The 19337-nt window shown below is 56.1% G+C and overlaps 8 protein-coding genes across 8 annotated transcripts; 6 read left to right on the forward strand and 2 right to left on the reverse strand.

The window, feature by feature from the left end:
* Positions 1–210: 210 nt before the first annotated feature.
* LTHEOB_3233 (Benzoate 4-monooxygenase cytochrome p450) lies at positions 211–2460 on the reverse strand (the record flags this gene model as incomplete). The annotated part of the gene is made up of 9 exons (XM_035512134.1): positions 211–445; positions 637–818; positions 897–1328; positions 1391–1501; positions 1560–1666; positions 1720–1904; positions 1991–2141; positions 2197–2341; positions 2395–2460. 9 exons carry the CDS (start codon positions 2458–2460, stop codon positions 211–213), a joined length of 1614 nt encoding a protein of 537 aa, XP_035363126.1.
* Positions 2461–2959: 499 nt separating this feature from the next.
* Positions 2960–3850, forward strand: LTHEOB_3234 (Amino acid/polyamine transporter I; the record flags this gene model as incomplete). The annotated part of the gene is made up of 7 exons (XM_035512135.1): positions 2960–3046; positions 3100–3120; positions 3167–3215; positions 3267–3342; positions 3396–3586; positions 3634–3668; positions 3722–3850. The coding sequence occupies 7 exons, from the start codon at positions 2960–2962 to the stop codon at positions 3848–3850; spliced, it is 588 nt and encodes a 195-aa protein (XP_035363127.1).
* A 112-nt stretch (positions 3851–3962) lies between these two features.
* On the forward strand, positions 3963–5100 carry LTHEOB_3235 (Amino acid transporter; the record flags this gene model as incomplete). The annotated part of the gene is made up of 3 exons (XM_035512136.1): positions 3963–4247; positions 4315–4437; positions 4522–5100. 3 exons carry the CDS (start codon positions 3963–3965, stop codon positions 5098–5100), a joined length of 987 nt encoding a protein of 328 aa, XP_035363128.1.
* A 168-nt stretch (positions 5101–5268) lies between these two features.
* On the reverse strand, positions 5269–6387 carry LTHEOB_3236 (NmrA-like family protein; the record flags this gene model as incomplete). The annotated part of the gene is made up of 4 exons (XM_035512137.1): positions 5269–5522; positions 5593–5945; positions 5999–6222; positions 6283–6387. 4 exons carry the CDS (start codon positions 6385–6387, stop codon positions 5269–5271), a joined length of 936 nt encoding a protein of 311 aa, XP_035363129.1.
* Positions 6388–6720: 333 nt separating this feature from the next.
* Positions 6721–8137, forward strand: LTHEOB_3237 (Aldehyde reductase; the record flags this gene model as incomplete). The annotated part of the gene is made up of 5 exons (XM_035512138.1): positions 6721–6734; positions 6923–7191; positions 7257–7610; positions 7666–7794; positions 7842–8137. The coding sequence occupies 5 exons, from the start codon at positions 6721–6723 to the stop codon at positions 8135–8137; spliced, it is 1062 nt and encodes a 353-aa protein (XP_035363130.1).
* An 858-nt stretch (positions 8138–8995) lies between these two features.
* On the forward strand, positions 8996–10081 carry LTHEOB_3238 (Pyridoxal reductase; the record flags this gene model as incomplete). Its single annotated transcript, XM_035512139.1, has 3 exons — positions 8996–9047; positions 9098–9635; positions 9688–10081. 3 exons carry the CDS (start codon positions 8996–8998, stop codon positions 10079–10081), a joined length of 984 nt encoding a protein of 327 aa, XP_035363131.1.
* A 578-nt stretch (positions 10082–10659) lies between these two features.
* On the forward strand, positions 10660–16404 carry LTHEOB_3239 (uncharacterized protein; the record flags this gene model as incomplete). The annotated part of the gene is made up of 5 exons (XM_035512140.1): positions 10660–10726; positions 11041–11079; positions 11335–12911; positions 13324–13345; positions 13712–16404. 5 exons carry the CDS (start codon positions 10660–10662, stop codon positions 16402–16404), a joined length of 4398 nt encoding a protein of 1465 aa, XP_035363132.1.
* A 1201-nt stretch (positions 16405–17605) lies between these two features.
* On the forward strand, positions 17606–19330 carry LTHEOB_3240 (Class i alpha-mannosidase; the record flags this gene model as incomplete). The annotated part of the gene is made up of 4 exons (XM_035512142.1): positions 17606–17834; positions 17887–18431; positions 18488–18963; positions 19015–19330. The coding sequence occupies 4 exons, from the start codon at positions 17606–17608 to the stop codon at positions 19328–19330; spliced, it is 1566 nt and encodes a 521-aa protein (XP_035363133.1).
* Positions 19331–19337: the final 7 nt, after the last annotated feature.

Consider the following 19337-nt stretch of genomic DNA (forward strand, 5'->3'; position numbering starts at 1 on the left):
CCGCAGCTACCAGCCCCGACGTACCCGCCCAGGGTAGCATCAGCAGTCGTCGTCGGAAGGAATCACACAGTAGTCTTCTTTACGCAATATCGTAGGATTGACACGCACTGCACGTCCTCTCCCAGCCGGCACGCCTCTTCTCGCCTCGCATGCGTTATGCGCTGTCATCACTTCTCGGCCCTGCCATTATTCCCGCCATCCCCCCTTTCGTCACATTTTCTCCTTCTCCTCTCTCCTCTCCTCGAACACAACCAGCATCTTCTGCGTCGGCACAGCGGCAACCCATTCGCGCCGCGGCGGCAGCTGCACCGGGTGGAACCTGCTGTTCGCGCAGGCCGAGATGGATGACAGCAGTCCTCGCGATTCTGACGGCGCATCGACAAGGCGGATGCGGAAATTGCGGACGACGTGCGAGACGGCGAGGTAGAGCTCGTAATACGAGAAGCTGTGGTCGTATCGAAGAGCTGCTAGTCAGCTTTTTTGTTTCCTTTTTCGTATATTTCTCTCTACCCACGCGTGCGCACATACATGTGGAGATTTGGAGGGGTCGGGGAGGGGGTGAGAAGAATTAGTGGGGAAAGATCGAGGAAGCTCGGGCTCTTTTCGATAGATGGGATAGACAGGAGGAAGACTCACTGCGCGCCGATGCAGACGTTCGACCCCTTCGAGAAGGGGATGTAGTACCTATCGCGCAGCGCGAGCCCGTCGCTCAGCCTTTGCCCGTCCGCGCTCAGCCACCGGTACGGATCGTACTCGTCCGGATTCGGAAACGCCGTCTTGTCCCTCAGGTACCAGATAGGCGACGAGCTCAAGATCGTCTACTCTCACACAACGTCAGTGTCAACGTCCGGCACGCTAGGTGTTGCCAACCATCGTTGGTCATCCACGGTACGTACCCCACCCGGCACCCACGTTCCCCCCACCAGCTCAACGCCCCCCTCGGGCACCACGCGCGGCAGCATCGCCGCCGCCGCGCCCGCCCAGCGCACGCCCTCCTTCACGCACGCCTTCAGCTTCGCCACGGCCTCCAGCCCGCCCATGTGGGTTGGAAACCCGGCCGCGGCGAGGTCGCCGTAAAGCTCGTCTTGGTAGGCGCTGTTGTGGGCGAGGGCCCAGAGGATGTGTGCGAGCGACGCTGACGTCGTGTCCGTGCCCGGCCCGAGCATTTCTTTTGCCTCGGACAGCGCGCTTTGCGGCGCGAGGCCGGATTTGAGCATTACGCGGATGAAGTTCGGGAAGGGGGAGGAGGGGGTGGGTTGCTGTTGCTGGTGCTGCTGCTGCTGCTGCTTTGGGGCCTGTTGGTTGGATTGCAGACCGGCTGCTGACCACTATCATGGTGATGATGGTTGTCAGTAGGGCAAATCGGGCCGTGGGGCGAGGATGGGCGTACGGAGTCGAAGTCTTGCATGGCGCGGTGATACGCCGTGTGCCATCCCGTGGCGGCGAAGACGAGGTCCTCCAGCCTTTCCCAGACGAGGCAGAGACGCGGGAAGTTCGTGATCTGGTGGTGGTCTGATCAGTGCGTTGCTTATTGCATATCTGGGACGACGCGCGCCTACCAGTGGCATCCATGTTGCCTTCTCGTCGTTCTTCGCTACCATGGCGAGTTCCTCCCCCCTTGACCATGCAGATATGGCGCCCACCGCCGTGCCGAATCCAAACGATGCTACACGCCTATCAGCAGATCACACCTCAAGCCAAGCTACTACAGTTACATACAGACGATGTCCGCTTCCAGAGCTCGGCACGCGGGGACCAGATCAACGGGCCGATGACCGCCCTGTTTCAAGGCACGCACGAAGCCGTCAACCTGCTGCAGCATCAGCTCGCGCAGGTTGTCCATCTTGCTCAGGTTGAAGAGCTGGCCCATCAGCCTGCGACGTTTCGCATGCTCCTCGGCGTCACTATGCGCAGGAAAACGTCAAGAAAAAAGACAAAATCAGCCCATGAGCCTCAATCGGCGTCTTTCAAGGTGTCATGCCGGCCTTACGTGATGGAGAAAAGTGCGGGGTGGCCATCCTGGACGAACTCGCCGTAGATCCGCGGGTCTTTGGCGAATTCGCTGCGGACTTTGTGCACCAGGTCGTACACGTCCAGCGAATAGAAAGACACCTCATTCGGCCCAATGCGGACCAAGGGACCTGCGCTATCAATCAGTATTCACGGCCAGGTCTCGGTGGAGTTCGGGGCACCAACCGAGCTTCTCGTGCAGCCGGGGGAGCGCAAGCGTGATGTTGCCGAAATGCTCTTGGGGAAAAGCCCATAGCAGGCGGGAGAACGGAGCGAGAACACTTGCATTAGGTACGGCTCGCAGCGGCGAGAGATACGCTCTTTTGATACCCTGATAAACTTTGTATTAGCATGGAACCGTTGTTTCCGCGGTTTCCGACTAACCTTCACGACCAAGAGTATGACGAGCAGCAAAAGTGCGCCGCAAGTAGGGGTCCAGGCTGCGTTCATGGCTCCGCTGTAGATAAATCACGTGCGATTAACTGGTCCAATAGGGATCGATGAATCAAATAGATGTGCCTTTTTTACATAGCTTTCTATAAGTGTTGAAGGCGCGGAGGGAGCCGACGAACAGCGATGGCGTCAACCGCCCTGCGCGACCGTCATCGTCTGTCTTATACTCTTTTGTGGCCATGTCCGGGCTGGGATCTGTCGGTGAGAGCGCCATATCGAAGCAGTGAGCACCTATCTGGTGTTTGCAGCGGTTGTGATTGGACTCCGAGATCGCAGCTTTGCCGAGGGAGGCGTCTGCGACCGAAGGCGCGACCGGGGGCGCGTCAAATTTCGTCAATGACGTTGGCTCCTCCTCCAATGGCGTGCTGCTCACTCGACCAGCAAACATTATCACCCGCATGCGCCCGGCATTATTCGCGACAGCATAATAGACAGGAAGGACCCTGGGCGTAGGGAACCACACACCGACTAGCTGACGTTGGAGGATCCCCACACCATGTCGCAACACGAACCCGACTTGGCGTCGAAGCGGGGTGAAGAGCCGCTCGTTGAGGAAACCGAATCCCAGGACGCCGAGATTCTGGTAAGTCGCCGTCACAAGCTTTTTTGGCTGCCGTTTGCTGATCTCGTTTCTAGCGCCATCTTGGCTACAAGCCGGTACGTTCATACGAACATTCTGAGGGCTGCTTCCTGATCCGTGCAGGTGTTACATCGAACCTACAACCTCTTCCACAATTTTGCCACCACATTTGGTAAGTTGGTGAGATGCTATTATCATGTCCATCAATGCTGATCAATTATAGCTGCGCTGTACTTCATTGGTGGTGTGCGCGTAACGTTTAGTACCGGCATTGCTGCGGGCGGAAACCTTGCTTATTGGTGAGTGGCGTTGATCTCCATTCCTGCGCATTGCTTGGTAACATTGTTCCCAGGACGAGCTTCATCGTTACCTGTGTCTTTACCTTCATAACAGCAGCCGTTATTGCCGAGACATGCTCTTCCCTTCCATTGGCTGGATCCATCTACCTGTGGGCTGCCGAGGCCGGCGGTCCTCGTTTCGGTAGACTATTTGGCTTCGTTGTTGCTTGGTGGAGTACAACGGCATGGACTACCTTCTGCGCCAGTAAGCCATTTGTACCTTGAACATGCATCTAAGCTGACACGCTCCAGGCAATACCCAGGCAGCCGTCAACTACATGCTTTCTGTAAGCTTACGTATGCACCTTCACATTGCTTGTGATGCTTATTCCCACCCCAGGAAATCGTCGTCTTCAACATCGACTTCCCCTCGGATGCATCCGACGTCAAGTTCCGAGCAGTCCAATGGATCTGCACCGAGATCATGCTGGCCATCGCCGCCATCGCCAACCTCATCCCTCGCAAGTGACCCCCATCATCTCCCCCAAATCCCCATCCGCGCACCTCACTAACGCAACGCAGCCCGCTACTTCCGCTGGGTCTTCTACGCCTCCTCCTTCACCGTCGTCCTCGACTTCGTCATGAACCTGATCTGGCTGCCCATCGGCACCGCCAACACGTACGGCTTCCGCTCGACGCACGACGCCTTCATGACGACGTACAACGGCACGGGCGCCCCCGCCGGCTGGAACTGGTGCCTGTCGTACCTGGCCACGGCCGGCATCCTGATCGGCTTCGACGCGTCCGGCCACGTGGCCGAGGAGACGCGCAACGCCTCCGTGTCCGCTGCCCGCGGCATCTTCTGGAGCACTGTAGTCAGCGGGCTGGGAGGATTCGTGGTGGTGATTCTGTTTTTGTTCTGCGTCGTAAGTGTGGACCGCCGCCTGCCCTTGTTCCCCAGCTTTTGACTGACGTAAACACACACCTATACAGCCCGACGCCGACACGCTCTTCTCCTTCGGCGGCGCCCAGCCCTTCGTCCCGCTCTACGCCGTCCTCCTCGGCAAGGGCGGCCACATCGTCATGAACATCGTCTGCGTCGTTGCCCTCTGGTTTGTACGTAACCTTCTCCCTCTTCCTCCCCCTCCCCCAAAACCCCCCTTCTCCCCCCCTCCACCTTACTAACCCCCTTCTCCCCAGAACACCGCCATCGCCATCATCGCCGCCTCCCGCCTCGTCTTCGCCGTCGCCCGCGACGGCGTCCTCCCCTTCTCCCCCTGGGTCTCGCGCGTCGACCCCGCCACGGGCCAGCCCAAAAACGCCGTCCTCGTCGTCTGGGGCGTCGCCGCGCTCGTCACCTGCAGCATCCTGCCGTCGGGCGTCGCCTTCACGTCGCTCGTCTCCGCCGCAGGCGTGCCCTCGGCCGCCGCGTACGGGCTGATCTGCCTGAGCCGGCTGGTGCTGACGCCGACGACGTTTCCGAAGCCGAAGTGGAGCCTGGGCCGGTGGAGCAAGCCGATGCAGGTGGTGGGGGTCTTCTGGAATGGGTGGGTGGTGGCCGTGCTGTTTAGTCCGTACGTGTGGCCGGTGGAGGCGGCGACGCTGAATTATGCGCCGGTTATTATGGGGATTGTGACGGTTTTTGGGGTCGTGAGTTGGTGGGTTGTGCCCGCGGAGAAGTGGTTGCCTAGTCAGCGGATTAGGGAGGTGTTGGAGGCGGATGAGAGGAGTGGGGAGGGGGTTGGGGCGGGGGCGGAGGGGGAGAGAGAGGAGCGGTGATGGGGCGTGGCAGAATGGATGGTGTTGGATGGGGGGCTCGGCATCTAGACAGGCGGATAGACGGACGGACGGATAGGAGCTTAGTCTTAAGGAGCCTCAGAATGAATGACTCGATGATGAAGCGATTGAGTCACTCATGGATCAAGTGGCTGATTTAATATCATAGGATTATTTCCCCTTCCAGGCCTCCTCAAGCATCTCCTTGGCCTTGACAGTCTTGATTTCTGGGAATCTTGCGTTCAAAGACTGCTCGTACGGCAGGTCAAAGTGTCCCCCCACTGCCCACTGAAAGAAAATCGCAAACAACCGCTGTAGTTGCTCCTTGGGTGTATACGGATAAAGATGCTTGTGCCCGGGGAGCTCTGTCACCTGAAGCTCTTGCAGCTTCTCTAGCGAATCGTAGTGGACTTCGAATTTGCAGCCTATTAGATCCATAGAAAAAAGAGGTCAGCAAATTGTAGAGCAGTCAAAGGATCCATTGGGAATACGTACCACGTGCCTCCTCGGCCAGTTTCAGAAGCTCGTTGAAGCTGAGCTTGTCCCCGATCACGATGCTCTTTTCCGGCCATCCCCCGGCCGGCAGATCCATCAGCGCGCTCACGAACCGAGCAATGTCGTAAGTGTACGTGAATGTCGCAATCTCATCCCCGGTACCAGGAATCGCGGCGACCTTGTTTTCGACGTCGATGGCGAATGGCAGGCGGACCTGATGAGATCTTACGTGCGGCTGCGCGTAGTAGTCCAGGAAGAAGCCGTTGTAAACGCGCGTCCATTCCAAGTCGGTCTTGCTGAGTTCTTCATAAGCGGCAAGGCGGTAGGCTATGTGAGGCATGTACGACGGAGCACTGCCCAAGTCATCAGATCGATTTTGTACTTGGAACGGAGGGGAGGGACTTACTCTGGTGGTGTCAAAGTACCCCATTCGCTTGCAATGAACCGTTGGGTGGGCTTCGCCGCAGCAGCAGCCCTGATGAGGTTTATCTGGGCTCTGGAAGCAGTCTCAACTCTCATGGACTGGGCGGAGATGACCGTGTGGATCTCATTTGCCTCTAGGATATCCTTGAGCGCTTCAGGATCCTGATAATTGACTGCTATGACTGGAACAGGGAAGTTTTCCCGAGGCTGCGGCAACTGTTACCCAAATCTAAATGAGGAGGCATCTCTCGGCGGATTCTTGTTTACCTGGCTCGAAAGTATCGTGACGTTGTGCCTGGCGTCTTGAATCAAGACGTCGACGATCGTCTTTCCCACACTACCAATGCCACCTGCTACTGCAATGTTAACCATGACTTTTCAGGTTGATGACCGGAGAGACTTTGGGGGAACGATGTCAATGGCGCGCTGCCAGAGGTAGAACCGAGATTCTGAACTGAAAGTCGGAAGCAGCATCCACCCTGCTTTATCCAAAAGACGCTCTTCAAGGCCTACCAGATCCTCCAGATTTAGGACTGATATCGGACATTTTAGAACCGGCCGAATTTGCGTCGGCCGACCCAATACTGTGGTCAGAGGTGTATCTTTTGTCAGCAATATCCACTTCGACGCGTCAAAACCAAGCTTTGCCAAGGGGTGGAGCCGATGTGGTTCCCAAGCTTCCGTGTAAAAACAAGCACTCCGCCAATGAAATGGGTCAGGTACGCGGAATGCTACGGCACGGGTTCACATTTGACATGCGAAATGTCCGAGTAGCTCTAACTCCGAGCTTACCGCACAGCGGAGGCGGGGCTCCCCATATCGTGTTACCCCCGCAGTAACGACGGAGAGGGTAATTTAAGCCGCTGAGGTCAATCATCTTGGTATCACTGATTATTTGCAAATCCAGATTACCATCATCTCTCATGGCCAAAACTTCGGATTCGTGCTTGCCTCCGCAGGCTGTGGTTCTTGTTACTGGAGCGAACGGCTTCATTGCTAGCCACATCATCGACAAGCTTCTCAAGGCGGGCTATATAGTCCGAGGAACGGTCCGTTCTCCAGAAAAGCAGAAATGGTTGCAAGACGGATTCGACGCTGCCTATGGTAAGGGCAGATTTGAACTGTGTCCTGTATTGGATATCACGGCTCCCAACGCCTTTGACGAAGTAGTGAAAGGTTTGTGTCTGAATATTTCCCAAAACATAGTTTCACCAAACGGCTAAACGTTTCATTTTCCCCAGGTGTATCTGCAGTAGCGCATGTGGCAAACGTCGATAGCGTGAGCGATGATCCCAAAGTCATTGAGCAAACGGTCAAAGGCGCATTGAACGCCATCTCATCCTGCGAAAAAGAACCATCTGTGAAACGGTTTGTATACACTTCTTCACTGGCGGCACTATACATTCCCAAACCCAACCAGCTGCTCAACATTGATGAGAGCACATACAACTATCCCGCCGTCACGGCAGCCTCAGAACCACCAACTCCCGGCCAGAATCGCCATTTTATAAACCATTGCGCTGCAAAAACCAGAGGGGAACTTGCGATCTGGGATTGGGTCCGTGAGCATCAGCCATCTTTTGGCGTCAATTCAGGTAGGATATCCACCGATCAAAGTTACGTTTTAGTACTAACATCAGGATGACGCAGTTCTTCCTGGATTCGTTCTCGGCAGAGTGCTGGATCCAAGCCATCAGGGTTACCCAACCACATCAGCAACGACAGTTGCGTTGCACAAAGGGAAGCTTTCTCCAGAAATGAACTTCCTCCTTGGACCTTGTAAGTTCTCTATGGCCCTCTTTATGCTACATACTAACAAGTATTAGCGCTGTATATCGATGTGGAAGACTGTGCTCTCTTGCATGTTGCAGCTTTGACATTGCCAGATGTGGAGAGTCAGCGCATTTTTGCGATGGCGAGGCATACCAATGGAAAAGAAATCGTCCAGGAACTGCGCTACTTGTTCCCTGACCATGAATATCCAGATGCACCGGATGTTGAATGCGACAGAAGCGACGTTCCTCCTATTGACAAAGCGGAAGCTTTGTTGAAGAGGCTTGGCTATCCCGGGTGGACCACTTTAAGGGAGGCCATTAGACGCAACATGGTCGAATTCGCTTGAATGTAGATGGTTGGTGATGAAAAGGTCTTCAATTGGAACCAATCTGCGAAATTATTCATAGAATTTTTGTTGTTCCCCCTGACTGAATGAGTAGTGCCAGCTTGATGTACGTATGTACAGTCAGCTCTTGCCCTAAATGCTTAGCGCGACGACTCCAGACCCCTGGAAAGGTGAGCTTGGCGGTGTCTTGGTGATGCTATTGGTCGCAAACGAACCCGTCTTACAGAGAAACAGATTTACAACCACATTTGAGTGCGGAAACCTATTCCAAGTTGTTTCTTTTTTATTTTTTGTGTCCCTATTGGTTGCATTGGTGCTCGCCTACCTATGCCTTACCATTGCTGCACGTGTGCGTTCAGCCGGTAATGCAGCATGGAAAACCAAGAAATCGAGTAGCCCTTGCTCTTTTCACTCGCATCTGGGGACAATTTTGGATATTCTTGCGAATATACCAGCCACTTGTCAGCTAACCAATTGGTGAGGCAGCGACACCACGTGACTTCAATATGTCCCCGGACGTCATCTCGAACTTGAAGGATCTATGCAGCACCAATAAAGAAGTAATCGTGCGCAACCGAATGCAACGGGGCTTAAAGCTCCGCTCCGGACCGACCTGAAGGATCCTAAAAGGAATAGGACCCTTGGCCCCCGCTATCATTCGTCCGTGCCACACCGGTGTTAAGCAGCGGCGGGCCCGCGATAAGTCCGCGGGGCCCGTAGCTCCGCGTGGAGCTCGATCTGGGGATCCTTCCACAACGTCTATATAAAGGAATGCAATGGATGCGTTTGTATACTCATCAGATAGCTTTTCTCGAGGTATCGAAAAGCCATTGACTCCTTTCTTGACCCATCTCAATCATGCCTCAGCTGAACGGGAAAGAGGTTGGCAGCATCGGCTTCGGCCTGATGGGTATAATTGTTGCCCCATACTACTTGCAATTTCAGCTAATACTTTTCCAGGCCTGACCAGGAGTGACGTGCCGGAGGAGCGGGCCTTCGCGACGCTGCGCAAGGCGCTCGAAACGGGCTGTAACGCGTGGAACGGCGGCGAGTTCTACGGAACCCCCGACAACAACTCCTTGACGCTGCTCAACAAGTACTTCGCCAAGTACCCGGAAGACGCAGAGAAGGTCTCGCTCAACATCAAGGGCTGCGTTCTGCCGGGCCTAGTCATCGATGCCAGCAAAGACCAGGTGTACAAGAGCGTCAACAACTGCATCGAGATGCTCGGAGACAAGAAGAAGATTGATGTCTTCGAACCCGCGCGTAGGGATGCGAAGGTGCCGCTAGAGGAGACGCTGGGCGCGTTCGAGGAGTTGCGGAAGGAGGGGAAGATTGGTGGGGTGGCGCTGAGTGAGGTTAGCGCGAACAGCATCCGGGAGGCCGCACGCATTACCAAGATTCAGTCGGTGGAGATTGAGTTGTCGCTCTGGGCGACGGAGCCGCTGACGAACGGTATCCTGCAAGCTTGCAAGGAGCATGATATTCCTGTCCTAGCGTGAGTGCTACCCCTCTTTTTCCTTTTCTTCCAAGTGCTAACTGATTCACAGGTACGGTCCCGTGGGTCAGGGAATGCTCGCGGGCAAGTACAAGTCGTTCGACGACCTCCCCGCCGATGACTACAAGAGGCATTTCCCGCGCTTCCAGCCCGGCAATTTTGAGAAGAATCTCGAACTCGTGCACACGCTGGAGAAGTTCGCGAAGAAGAAGAACTGCACGCCAGCGCAGCTTGCCATCAACTGGGTGCTGACCCTCTCCAAAAGGCCTGATATGCCCGTCATCATACCCATCCCCGGTGCTACCACGGTCGAGCGTGTGGAGGAAAACTCGAAAATTGTCGAGATCACGGAGGAGGAGATGCAGGAGCTTGATAAGATACTGGCGAGTTTTGATGTTGTCGGAACGAGATACCCTGAGCATGTCATGCACATGACTAACACTTGAGCGGCCGCGGGATTTCCAGGGGCAGGCGTCAAAGAGGCTGATTCGGTGGGTGGTGAAATAGGAGACACAAGGCTGGACAGTCGGCGTGAACGCATTACACAACATGGCTTAAAAAAAAAAAGAAACCGTAGAAATACGAGCCCTGTTCATGAGGCTGTTGTTGCACATCGATCGGCCGGACCTGGAGAGCTGACGTTGTAGAACATGGAAGAGCCGATACTTTTTGCATTTGGTCTCGAATATGCAGCTTTGCGCAAGGCTATGTGATCTGATTGCGTCCCGACTGGCGCCGGATTTGCGGGCGCTTATGCACGAATAAGATTCAACAAATACCCCACCCACACAGTAGTCACTACTTAAGATTGTGTTACCAGAGCCAGCGCTTTACAGGCGTATGTTCCAGCCCCACTAATAAGAGGCACATCAGCCTCAATAATTGCCTTTGGCAGCCTAAATTTAATATAGAACAATTTTTAACGCAATGCTGCCCCTATAGCACAAAAGGTCAACAGAGCCTTAGAAAAATAGAATTCCGTCTGTCAAACCGCCGAATATCTCTTACTCACACATCCGCTCTAATGATGCTCCAAATCATCTTTTTCCTTCTTACGTTCTACGCAAACGCACAGTTCACCCCAACACGAAGTAGGTTTTCTTAAATGGCCATAGCTCTATTAGAACTGTACTAACAAGTGCAGCCACCGTTGGGAATAATATAACAGCCAACACAGAGTCTGTTTACAACGGAATTACAGCTGCAAGCCCGCCGGTATCGACTACACTTCCCGGACCATGCTGGGCTAACTGTACATTTTGGACCGAGCCTGCGCTAGTGTATGGGTGGACTTCAGTCCCATGGTGGATTGGGACGACGACTGTTGAGCACGCTGTTAAGTTTGTCATCATTAACAACCGAACAAACTCTACATCGACTTCAACATCGTATTTTACTCTCCCAGAAGGCATTACAGCACGACCGACTAACCCCTCTGGTACGCGTACGTACAACATTACAATATCTACACCTGCCGGTTCAGCTGGAAACTGGTCAACATTTGTAACTACCATCGCCTATCCTTCGCGTTGGACCGAGTACAGCTCCGGATATACGTGGTGGGGTCAAGTGCCTACGACCGACTCTAGTGGAGCGTCTGTTTGCTTGTGGGCGCCGTATTACTTCACTGCTCACTCAACATACGTCACTACTTCTACCGACAAGGCCAGCACCGGGCTATACACTGACTGGTCCACAGTCGCGTCTGGCGCCTACGTACCATATCTTACGGTCCGGCCTATCGGAGAAGAAACGCAGCAGATCGATCCGAAGGATCCAGGTGGCCTCGACTGGGAGTTTGATGTTGGTGTACGTAATGTGGAAAAGCCCGGCGTCCCACCGCCTTATGATGAGCAATCGGTGCCACAGTATTGCAGTATGGGAGTCCTCCCGCTGCCACCGGGGCAGACTCACACGACACTGGCCGGGAATGCGCCTGCTGAAGCCTTGATGTCCGTGCAGTACTTGACGTTCACTTCAACTCTGCATGAAGATACGCCCCCATCGAATCTGGCTTCCTTGACAACATTGGCGAAAGTTTCATCTTCAACCAAGCAGTCATCGAGCCAGCAGACAGCCTCACAAACATACAAACAGCTACCCATGACAGCCTCGCCGTCGAGCACGGAAAAACAGCCCTTGAGCACCACAAATACCGAGAAGCCAGCCGAGAAGTCAACCCGGCCCCTAGCAACAGAGCAGCCCTCGCTTCCTGGACCGTCTACAGTGGACTCCTCTTCCGGCCTACAGTCAAGCCATCCTGCCTCATCTGCCGTCGAAGAGCCCGCGTCATCTTCTCCTTCTGTCAAAGCATCGATGAACAGTGCTCCCATTGTCACCAGCCTGACCGCCAGCCCTGAAGAGCAAGAATCACCATCTCTCTCGCGAACGGAGACAAGCATCCATCAGCAAGTGCAACAGTCCAGCATTCTCGCCAGCGGTATGTCTGCCGACGGCATCTCAGCCAACAGCCACCTCTCCATCACAGAAACACACATCGGCAGCGCCCCGAGAGAATCTTCACTTGCAGCGCCCTCCACCAGTTCGCCGCAGGCGACCGGGACAGCAGCGGGTGAGACTGCAGAAGGGGAGACCGGCGCCGCCACCACCGTGCTTGCTACCGGGGCAGCAGTTGTCGTTGTCGGCCCAGCGACTCTTTCGCAGGTCCCGGATGCCAACTCGAGCCCGAATGCTGCGGGGTCCGACCAAGCCTCGAATATTGACAGCCTCACCGCGACACTCCCTGACAGCACTACAGCCGCGGGGGGAGTAGTCGTCGTCGCTATAGGCGGTCAGACGCTTAGCTCGGCAGGCCAGACCGCCACTCTGAGCGGTAGCAATGACGCTAGCAACGACGCCAGCAGCGCCAACGAACAGGCAACGGGCACAGCTCATAGCGCACAACAGCAGCAGCAGCAGCAGCAGCAGCAGCAGAAACAACCGACACTCGCCGTCCTCCAGACTGATTCCGCTGGCCGCACACAGCTCCTCGTTGGTGACAGCACGGTTGTCAGCGATGTAGCTCTGGCGTACGCAACGGGTGCGAACACAGCTGCTGCTATGGATGGTGTTGTGATTGCTGCCACTTCTGCTGCTGTTACATCTGCCACTGATGCTGTCCAAGGACAGGGGCAGGGGCAGGGGCAAGGAACCACAACGACAGACGGCAGGCAGACAGTTGAGGCTGCGAACAGTGCGGGTGCTAGCGAGGTGGAGACATCTGCCTCTAGTGCCTCTGGAGGGCAGACGGTGTCGGTAGGTGCTACGAGTAAAACTGTAAGCGTACAGACGGAGAGCAAGAGTAGAAAGACGACAACGTTGGCGGCAGGAAGTAGTGATAGCGCGGGTAGTAGTGTAGCGACGGCGGGAGGAGGAGCTGTGTCAGAGGCAGGCGCTGCCGGCGTTATGGTGGGGCAGACTGTATTCGGAAGTTTGATAAGCTGTTGGTGGGTTTTGATGTTGTTGTGAGAAGCTACCCGGAGCACATGACGAATATTTGAAGGGTCACGAGATATACAGGAACAGGGAAGATAGGCGTTGGTTGTGCGCTGTTTATGGGAACGGGAGGGTTGACCCGGGAATTCGGCCCCCATTTACGTGGCGGCAAGGTATCCCGGCTTGGCCCCATATAACGGTGTGGCACGATTGGTCAGGAACGGGGCTAAACAGGCCGCTAACAAAGCCAAAGTGGCTTTCAATGAATCCCATCTGTCAGCGCTCAAGGTTGGATCACCATAATCAGGACGTTATGCGTAAAGTTCCGCCTTTTCCAGCCGGTGTGCCGTGATGTTTACAACTAGCTGCCTAATTCCAATATGGGGCCAGAAGCAGCCTCGTGCTACCACGAGCACAAAAAGTCGACGGTACCGCTGTTCGCAGCCCATGTCCTTGGGCTCCCTTTTTGCCAAACTGTAACACAGTCGATCTCCCGGGTCATGCACATGCAACCATGCTGGCCCCGATCCTAGTTTTCGTGCTCACATTGGGCGCAGCAACAGCACAGGTGACGCCAGTCCGAAGTACACACAGCTCCATCGCGGGCAGCTCTCAAACTCCATGCTAACGACCGAAAACAGCTGGACCTTACCTCAACGTCACGTCGGCGAATCCGCCAGCCGCAACCACGCTCGCCGGATCATGCACCGCCAACTGCACCTACCAGTCCGAAGCTGCCGGCGCATACGGCTGGACTAAGCGGACTTCCTGGGCGGGCACCACCTCGGTCGAGTACGCGATCGAGTACCTCATCGTCAACAACCGCACCAACACGACGCGCACCTCGACGTCTTACTTCACGCTACCCGCCGGCATCACCGCTCTACCGACCAACGCCGCGGGCACGCGCACCCGCAACATCACCGTCTCGCTGCCCACCGGCGCGGCGGGCAACTGGACGACTTTCGTAACCACCATCGCCTACCCGTCGCGCTACACGCGCTACACCTCCGGCTACACATGGTGGGGCGAAGTAGCTACGACCGACGCCGCCAACGGCGCATCCATCTGCTCCTGGGCCCCGTATTACTTCTCCGGCACGCGCACCTACACCACGACGACGTACAACGCCGCCAGCAGCACCAGCGCCGCCGGGCTCTTCACCGACTTCGCGACCGCCGCGTCTGGCGCTTTCGTGCCGTTCGTCACGCTGCAGCCGTTCGGTGATGACGCGGGGGCAGCCGTCGATCCAGACGACCCGGCCGGCATCGACTGGGAGTTCGACCTCGAGATTCCGCGCGAGTACGTGGCGGGCGTGCCGGCGCCGTATGATCAGGATGCCGTCCCGCAGCTGTGCGAGACGGGGCTGGTGCCGCTGCCGCCCGGACAGGGCCACCAGACGTCGATGACGGCGCCGGTGGGGGTGCTGTCGAGTGTGCAGTATTTGACGCTGACGTCGACGCTGCATGAGGACACGGGGCCGGAGACGACGACGGCGAAGGCAAGTCCGACGACCACCGCGGAGGAAGAGTCGCCGTCCCCGGAGACGAGCCAGGCCGAACAGCCCTCGCCGACGACGACGGTTGCGCCCCCGCCGCAGTCGCAGACGGAGGACGCTTCTCCCTCGCCGTCGAATCCCCCAGCCTCGGAGCCCGTAACCTCGTCACCTACTGAAGACGAGCCGACGACGACCAGCAACCCCCTCGGCGTCATCATCTCCGCCATCGCCAGCAGCGCCGCGGCAGCAGAATCGACAGCCGCTGCCGCCCCGCCCAACTCCGCAACCACCGTCCCCCCAGTCGTGGTCGTCCCCTCCAGCAGCGCTGCAGACGCTGCCTCCGCCGGCTCTCCCCTCGCCACCGACGCGACAACCGCCCTCCCACCCACCGGCGTCGTCATCATCGGCTCCGCAACCCTCTCGCAAGTCTCGAACGGCGGCGGCAGCCCGGCCACTACCGCCGCCAATAGCGGTAGCAGCAGCAACGGCGGAAACGGAGGCGGAGGCGTCATCGTCAACATCGGCGGGCAGACACTCAGCTCCGCCGGCCAAACCGTCACGCTCAGCGGCAACGACGCCGGAGGCCAGCAGCAGACCGCCACGACCCTCGCCGTCCTCCAAACCGACGCATCGGGCGCTACGCAGCTCGTCGTCGGCGGCAGCACCGTCGTTGGGGATGTTGGTGGGGCGTTTACATCCGGTACTTCTGCCGCGGGCGCGGGGCAGCAACAGGGGAGCGGGACGGCCGTCGTCGTCGTGGGCGGGCAGACGGTCGAGGTCGCCAGCGCTCTGGCAGCAGGCGCGACGGGGACGGCTGGTGGTGGTGGAGTTGTTGTGATCGGCGGGCAGACGCTCGAGGTGGGTGGGCCGAGCACGACGGTGGGAGGGGTGGCGATTGGCGCGCAGACGGACGATCAGGGGCGGACGGAGGTGGTTGTGGGTGGGGCGACGGCGACGGTGGGGGGTAGCGGGGGGACGACGACCGGCGCAGCGGTGGCGACGGTGGGGAGCGTGGTGGTCTCTGAGGGGGGAAGTGCGGGCGGTGTGGTGGTTGGCGGGCAGACGGTGGAGGTGGGAGCGAGCGCGACGCTGAGCGGTGGGGATGTTGTCGTGGTGCAGACGGCGGCCGGGGGCGCGACGCAGGTTGTTGTTGATGGGAGTACGGTGGCGCTGCCGACGGCGAGTGCTGGTGGCGGCGGCGGCGCTGTTACTACGGTGGGAGGCGTGGTCGTGTCGGAGGGGAGCAGTGGTGGTGTGGTGGTGGGCGGGCAGACGGTGCAGGTGGATGGCACTGTCACGCTGAGCGGCGGCTACGTCGTCGTGGTTCAGACGGGCGCGGGCGGAGCTACGCAGGTCGTCGTGGACGGGAGCACGGCGACGCTGCCGACGGCGGCGAGCGCTGTTGCCACTACCTTTGCGGGCGAGACGGTCAGTGTTGCGCCTGGAGGCGCCATCGTTGTCGGCGGCCAGACTTTGACGCTTGGTCAAACGACGACGCTGAGCGACGGAGAGGTCGTCGGCCTGCAGACGGGCGCCGGCAGCGTGACGGAGCTGGTTGTTGATAGCTCTACTGCTACGCTCGCACCGAGTGGCTCTGGGCTTGGTGGGCTCATTTTGAGCGGTTTGGGAGCTACCTCAAGCGGCAAAGCTTCGAGCACGCGCGTTGTCAGCTCGACGAGGACTTCGTCGGGGGATGATGGCGAAGAGACTACGAGCAGCGGGACGGCTGCGGCGGCGGCTTCTTCGACCGCTGCAGGAGTCAAAGCTGCGTGGGCTAACAGTGAGGTGATTTGGGTAATGCTTGTTAGCACCGTTGTGCTGCTTGTGGAGGCTTAATGACTGTTTGAGGAGATAATGACAAAAAGGACGACGATTGATGATTATGATTAGGTAGAATACATTTTTGTGTTTGCTGATCCGAGATCCCCATTCAATTACTGGTATTGCCATGAAAAATGATTGATATAATACTTTTACCGCATGTTGGCTGCCATGATCATGAAGCGAACTGTATTAATGGAGGGTCAATAATGAGCATCATAGACATCCAGAACAAATCGCTAAAGATACATTGCTTATATATCTGAATCTATGCTATGTAACGTGACCCGTGCTGGTGAACTAGTCCTCAACAGGGTCTTATTGGGGTCAACAGGTCATCATAGAGTCGCATTGAGTGTTGGTGAAAACCGTTACACGCACGACGACATCCGACCAACAAATAAAATTTTCACATCAGGACAGGACCTTGACTTTTGAACATCCACAGCGAACCTAGATCCTACCGTGTCTGAACGGAGCCAATTGCGATAAGTGGTTATGATCCGCTTACAAGCTTTTCTGGTTGGGCAATCTCTCTTAAACCACTTGCCGTAGGCAAGAATGGACCGCGTGCAGCTGTGGGGGCAGCGACTAAGAAATGTGAGACTTGTGCAACGAACACAAAAGAATTGACAATATCATCTCCCGCAGAATGCGTCAATTCATCGCTCAGTTCAATCCACACCTTCGCAGTCTTTGAAAGTCAATAATTTGATCATTCACGCAGTCAAAGAATACTTTACATCAATAGATGTTGGAGGTCAGAGCCCTGGTACGAAAAGATCGAACTGTGACATTATTCCGTTGCATTTTTTAGAAGCGCAAACCCTTTGATCCACGTGGCGTCTGCCGACCCAACAACATACCGTTACTACCGACGCCCTAACGCTTCTCCAACGTTTCTGACCCCCGGGGTATTCCTCTACTCCTCCTGTCTCCAGACAAGGCAACGGTGTATTCCAATCACCATTGCATCTTCCCCACCATGTTGGCCCTACTTTCACTTCGAAACGCCTTGCTTTTCGTAGTTGCATTTTCCTTTATAATTTTTGCTTCCTTTCACATATCCTGGTCTGCTGACCGCTTTCTTTACAGTTCTCCAGGGAGCATCAAAACGCGATATGGCAGATCCGCACCTCAGTTTATCGACCCCGCTGACGATAGGTTTGACTGGAGTCGCATCCCTCAGCGCTACCCGGTCAGAGGATTCATCCCAATGCCTTCGAATGCGATCCAGATCCCACAGATCCAGCATGTGTTTCCAGCAGAAAGCAGAAGGAGCCGCAAGATCCGGCTTTCCCATCTCGACCAGATCAAAGCCGAGTTCATGCATGCCTGGTCCGGCTACAAAACAAAGGCATGGCTTAGTGATGAACTTATGTCGATTTCTGGCAAAGGGGCAGAGACCTTTGGTGGATGGGCCGTGACGATTGTTGATTCTCTCGGTAAACTCAACGTGGCTTCTCGATCTCCGTTGATGCTAATGTTCAGCGCTAGACACTCTATGGATAATGGGCCTGAAAGATGAGTTCGAAGAGGCTGTTCAAGCTTTGGATGCGATCGACTTCAGCACCAACTCGCACGATGACCTCAGCATCTTTGAAACCACCATCCGGGTCCTCGGCGGATTCTTGGGCGCATACGATCTGACCGAAGGCCGCTACCCCAGCCTTCTCCAGAAGGCTTGGGAAGTCGGCAACATGCTCTACGCTGCGTTCGACACGCCCAACCGCATGCCCGTTACCGACTGGAATTTCAAGGATGCTGCCAAGGGACGTCCGCAAGAAGCGGGAGACTGGGTGTCTTCCGCGGAGCTTGGGTCGCTCACTTTGGAGTTCACAAGGCTTTCACAGCTAACAGGCGATCCTCGCTTCTATGACGCTGTGCAAAGGATCATGGACGTGTTCGACGCCCAACAAAATTACACGAAGCTGCCTGGAATGTGGCCCAAGATGGTTGACGCTAAGAACCTGCGCTTTGCTTCTTTTGGCCTTTTCACTCTCGGAGCACGCGCTGACTCTTTGTACGAATACCTCCCAAAGGTAAGTTCATCCAAGCGTGGATGATACTCGGGTATGGCTGACTTGCACATCGATAGCAACACATGATGCTTGGTGGAGCAACTGCGCAATATAGAAAACTTTTCGAACTGTCGGCAGCTGCTATGAAAACGCACTTATTCTACCGGCCCATGACATCTGATGGAGCCAACGTCCTCGTTTCTGGTGATGTTTCCGTAGACAACAAAGGCAAAATACAGCTCGACCCGAAGAACCAACACCTCACGTGTTTTGCGGGTGGAATGTTTGGTATTGCCGGGCAAATATTCAACAATGCAGAAGACACGGAAGTAGGACGAAGGCTTACCGAGGGTTGCTTGTGGTCATATGAGGTGAACCGGAACGGAATCATGCCCGAGGACATGTACACCGTACCTTGCTCAAACGCAGATCAATGCGCTTGGGATGAGAAAAAATGGGACCAGGCTGTAGTTGGAAGAATCGATGCGGAGGCACAAGAGACGCTATTGATGCCAGGTGTGGCAGAGGTGTCAAATGGGGAATACTCGCTCCGGTATGCGTGCTTCTTCACTTTAGCCACTGTTGACTAATATACCATTCCCAGCCCCGAGGCCATCGAATCCGTCTTCATACTTTATCGAATCACGGGTAATGAGGACCTCCGCGAACGCGCTTGGACTATGTTCAAGAACATCATCAGGTTCACCAGGACTCCGATCGCCCATGCGGTTCTTAAGGATTGCACAGTGGAATACCCCCCTCAAGCAGATAACATGCCGTCATTTTGGACGGCAGAGACGCTCAAGTACTTTTACCTACTGTTCTCCGAGCCGGATGTGGTGAGCCTGGATCAGTTCGTATTCAACACCGAAGCGCACCCGCTGAGGAGGCCAAATCCGCCGCGACAAACCTTTAGGTGAACGGGTT

Source organism: Lasiodiplodia theobromae, assembly GCF_012971845.1.
Source record: "Lasiodiplodia theobromae strain AM2As chromosome Unknown scaffold_8, whole genome shotgun sequence".
In the NCBI taxonomy this organism is placed as follows: Eukaryota; Fungi; Ascomycota; class Dothideomycetes; order Botryosphaeriales; family Botryosphaeriaceae; genus Lasiodiplodia; species Lasiodiplodia theobromae.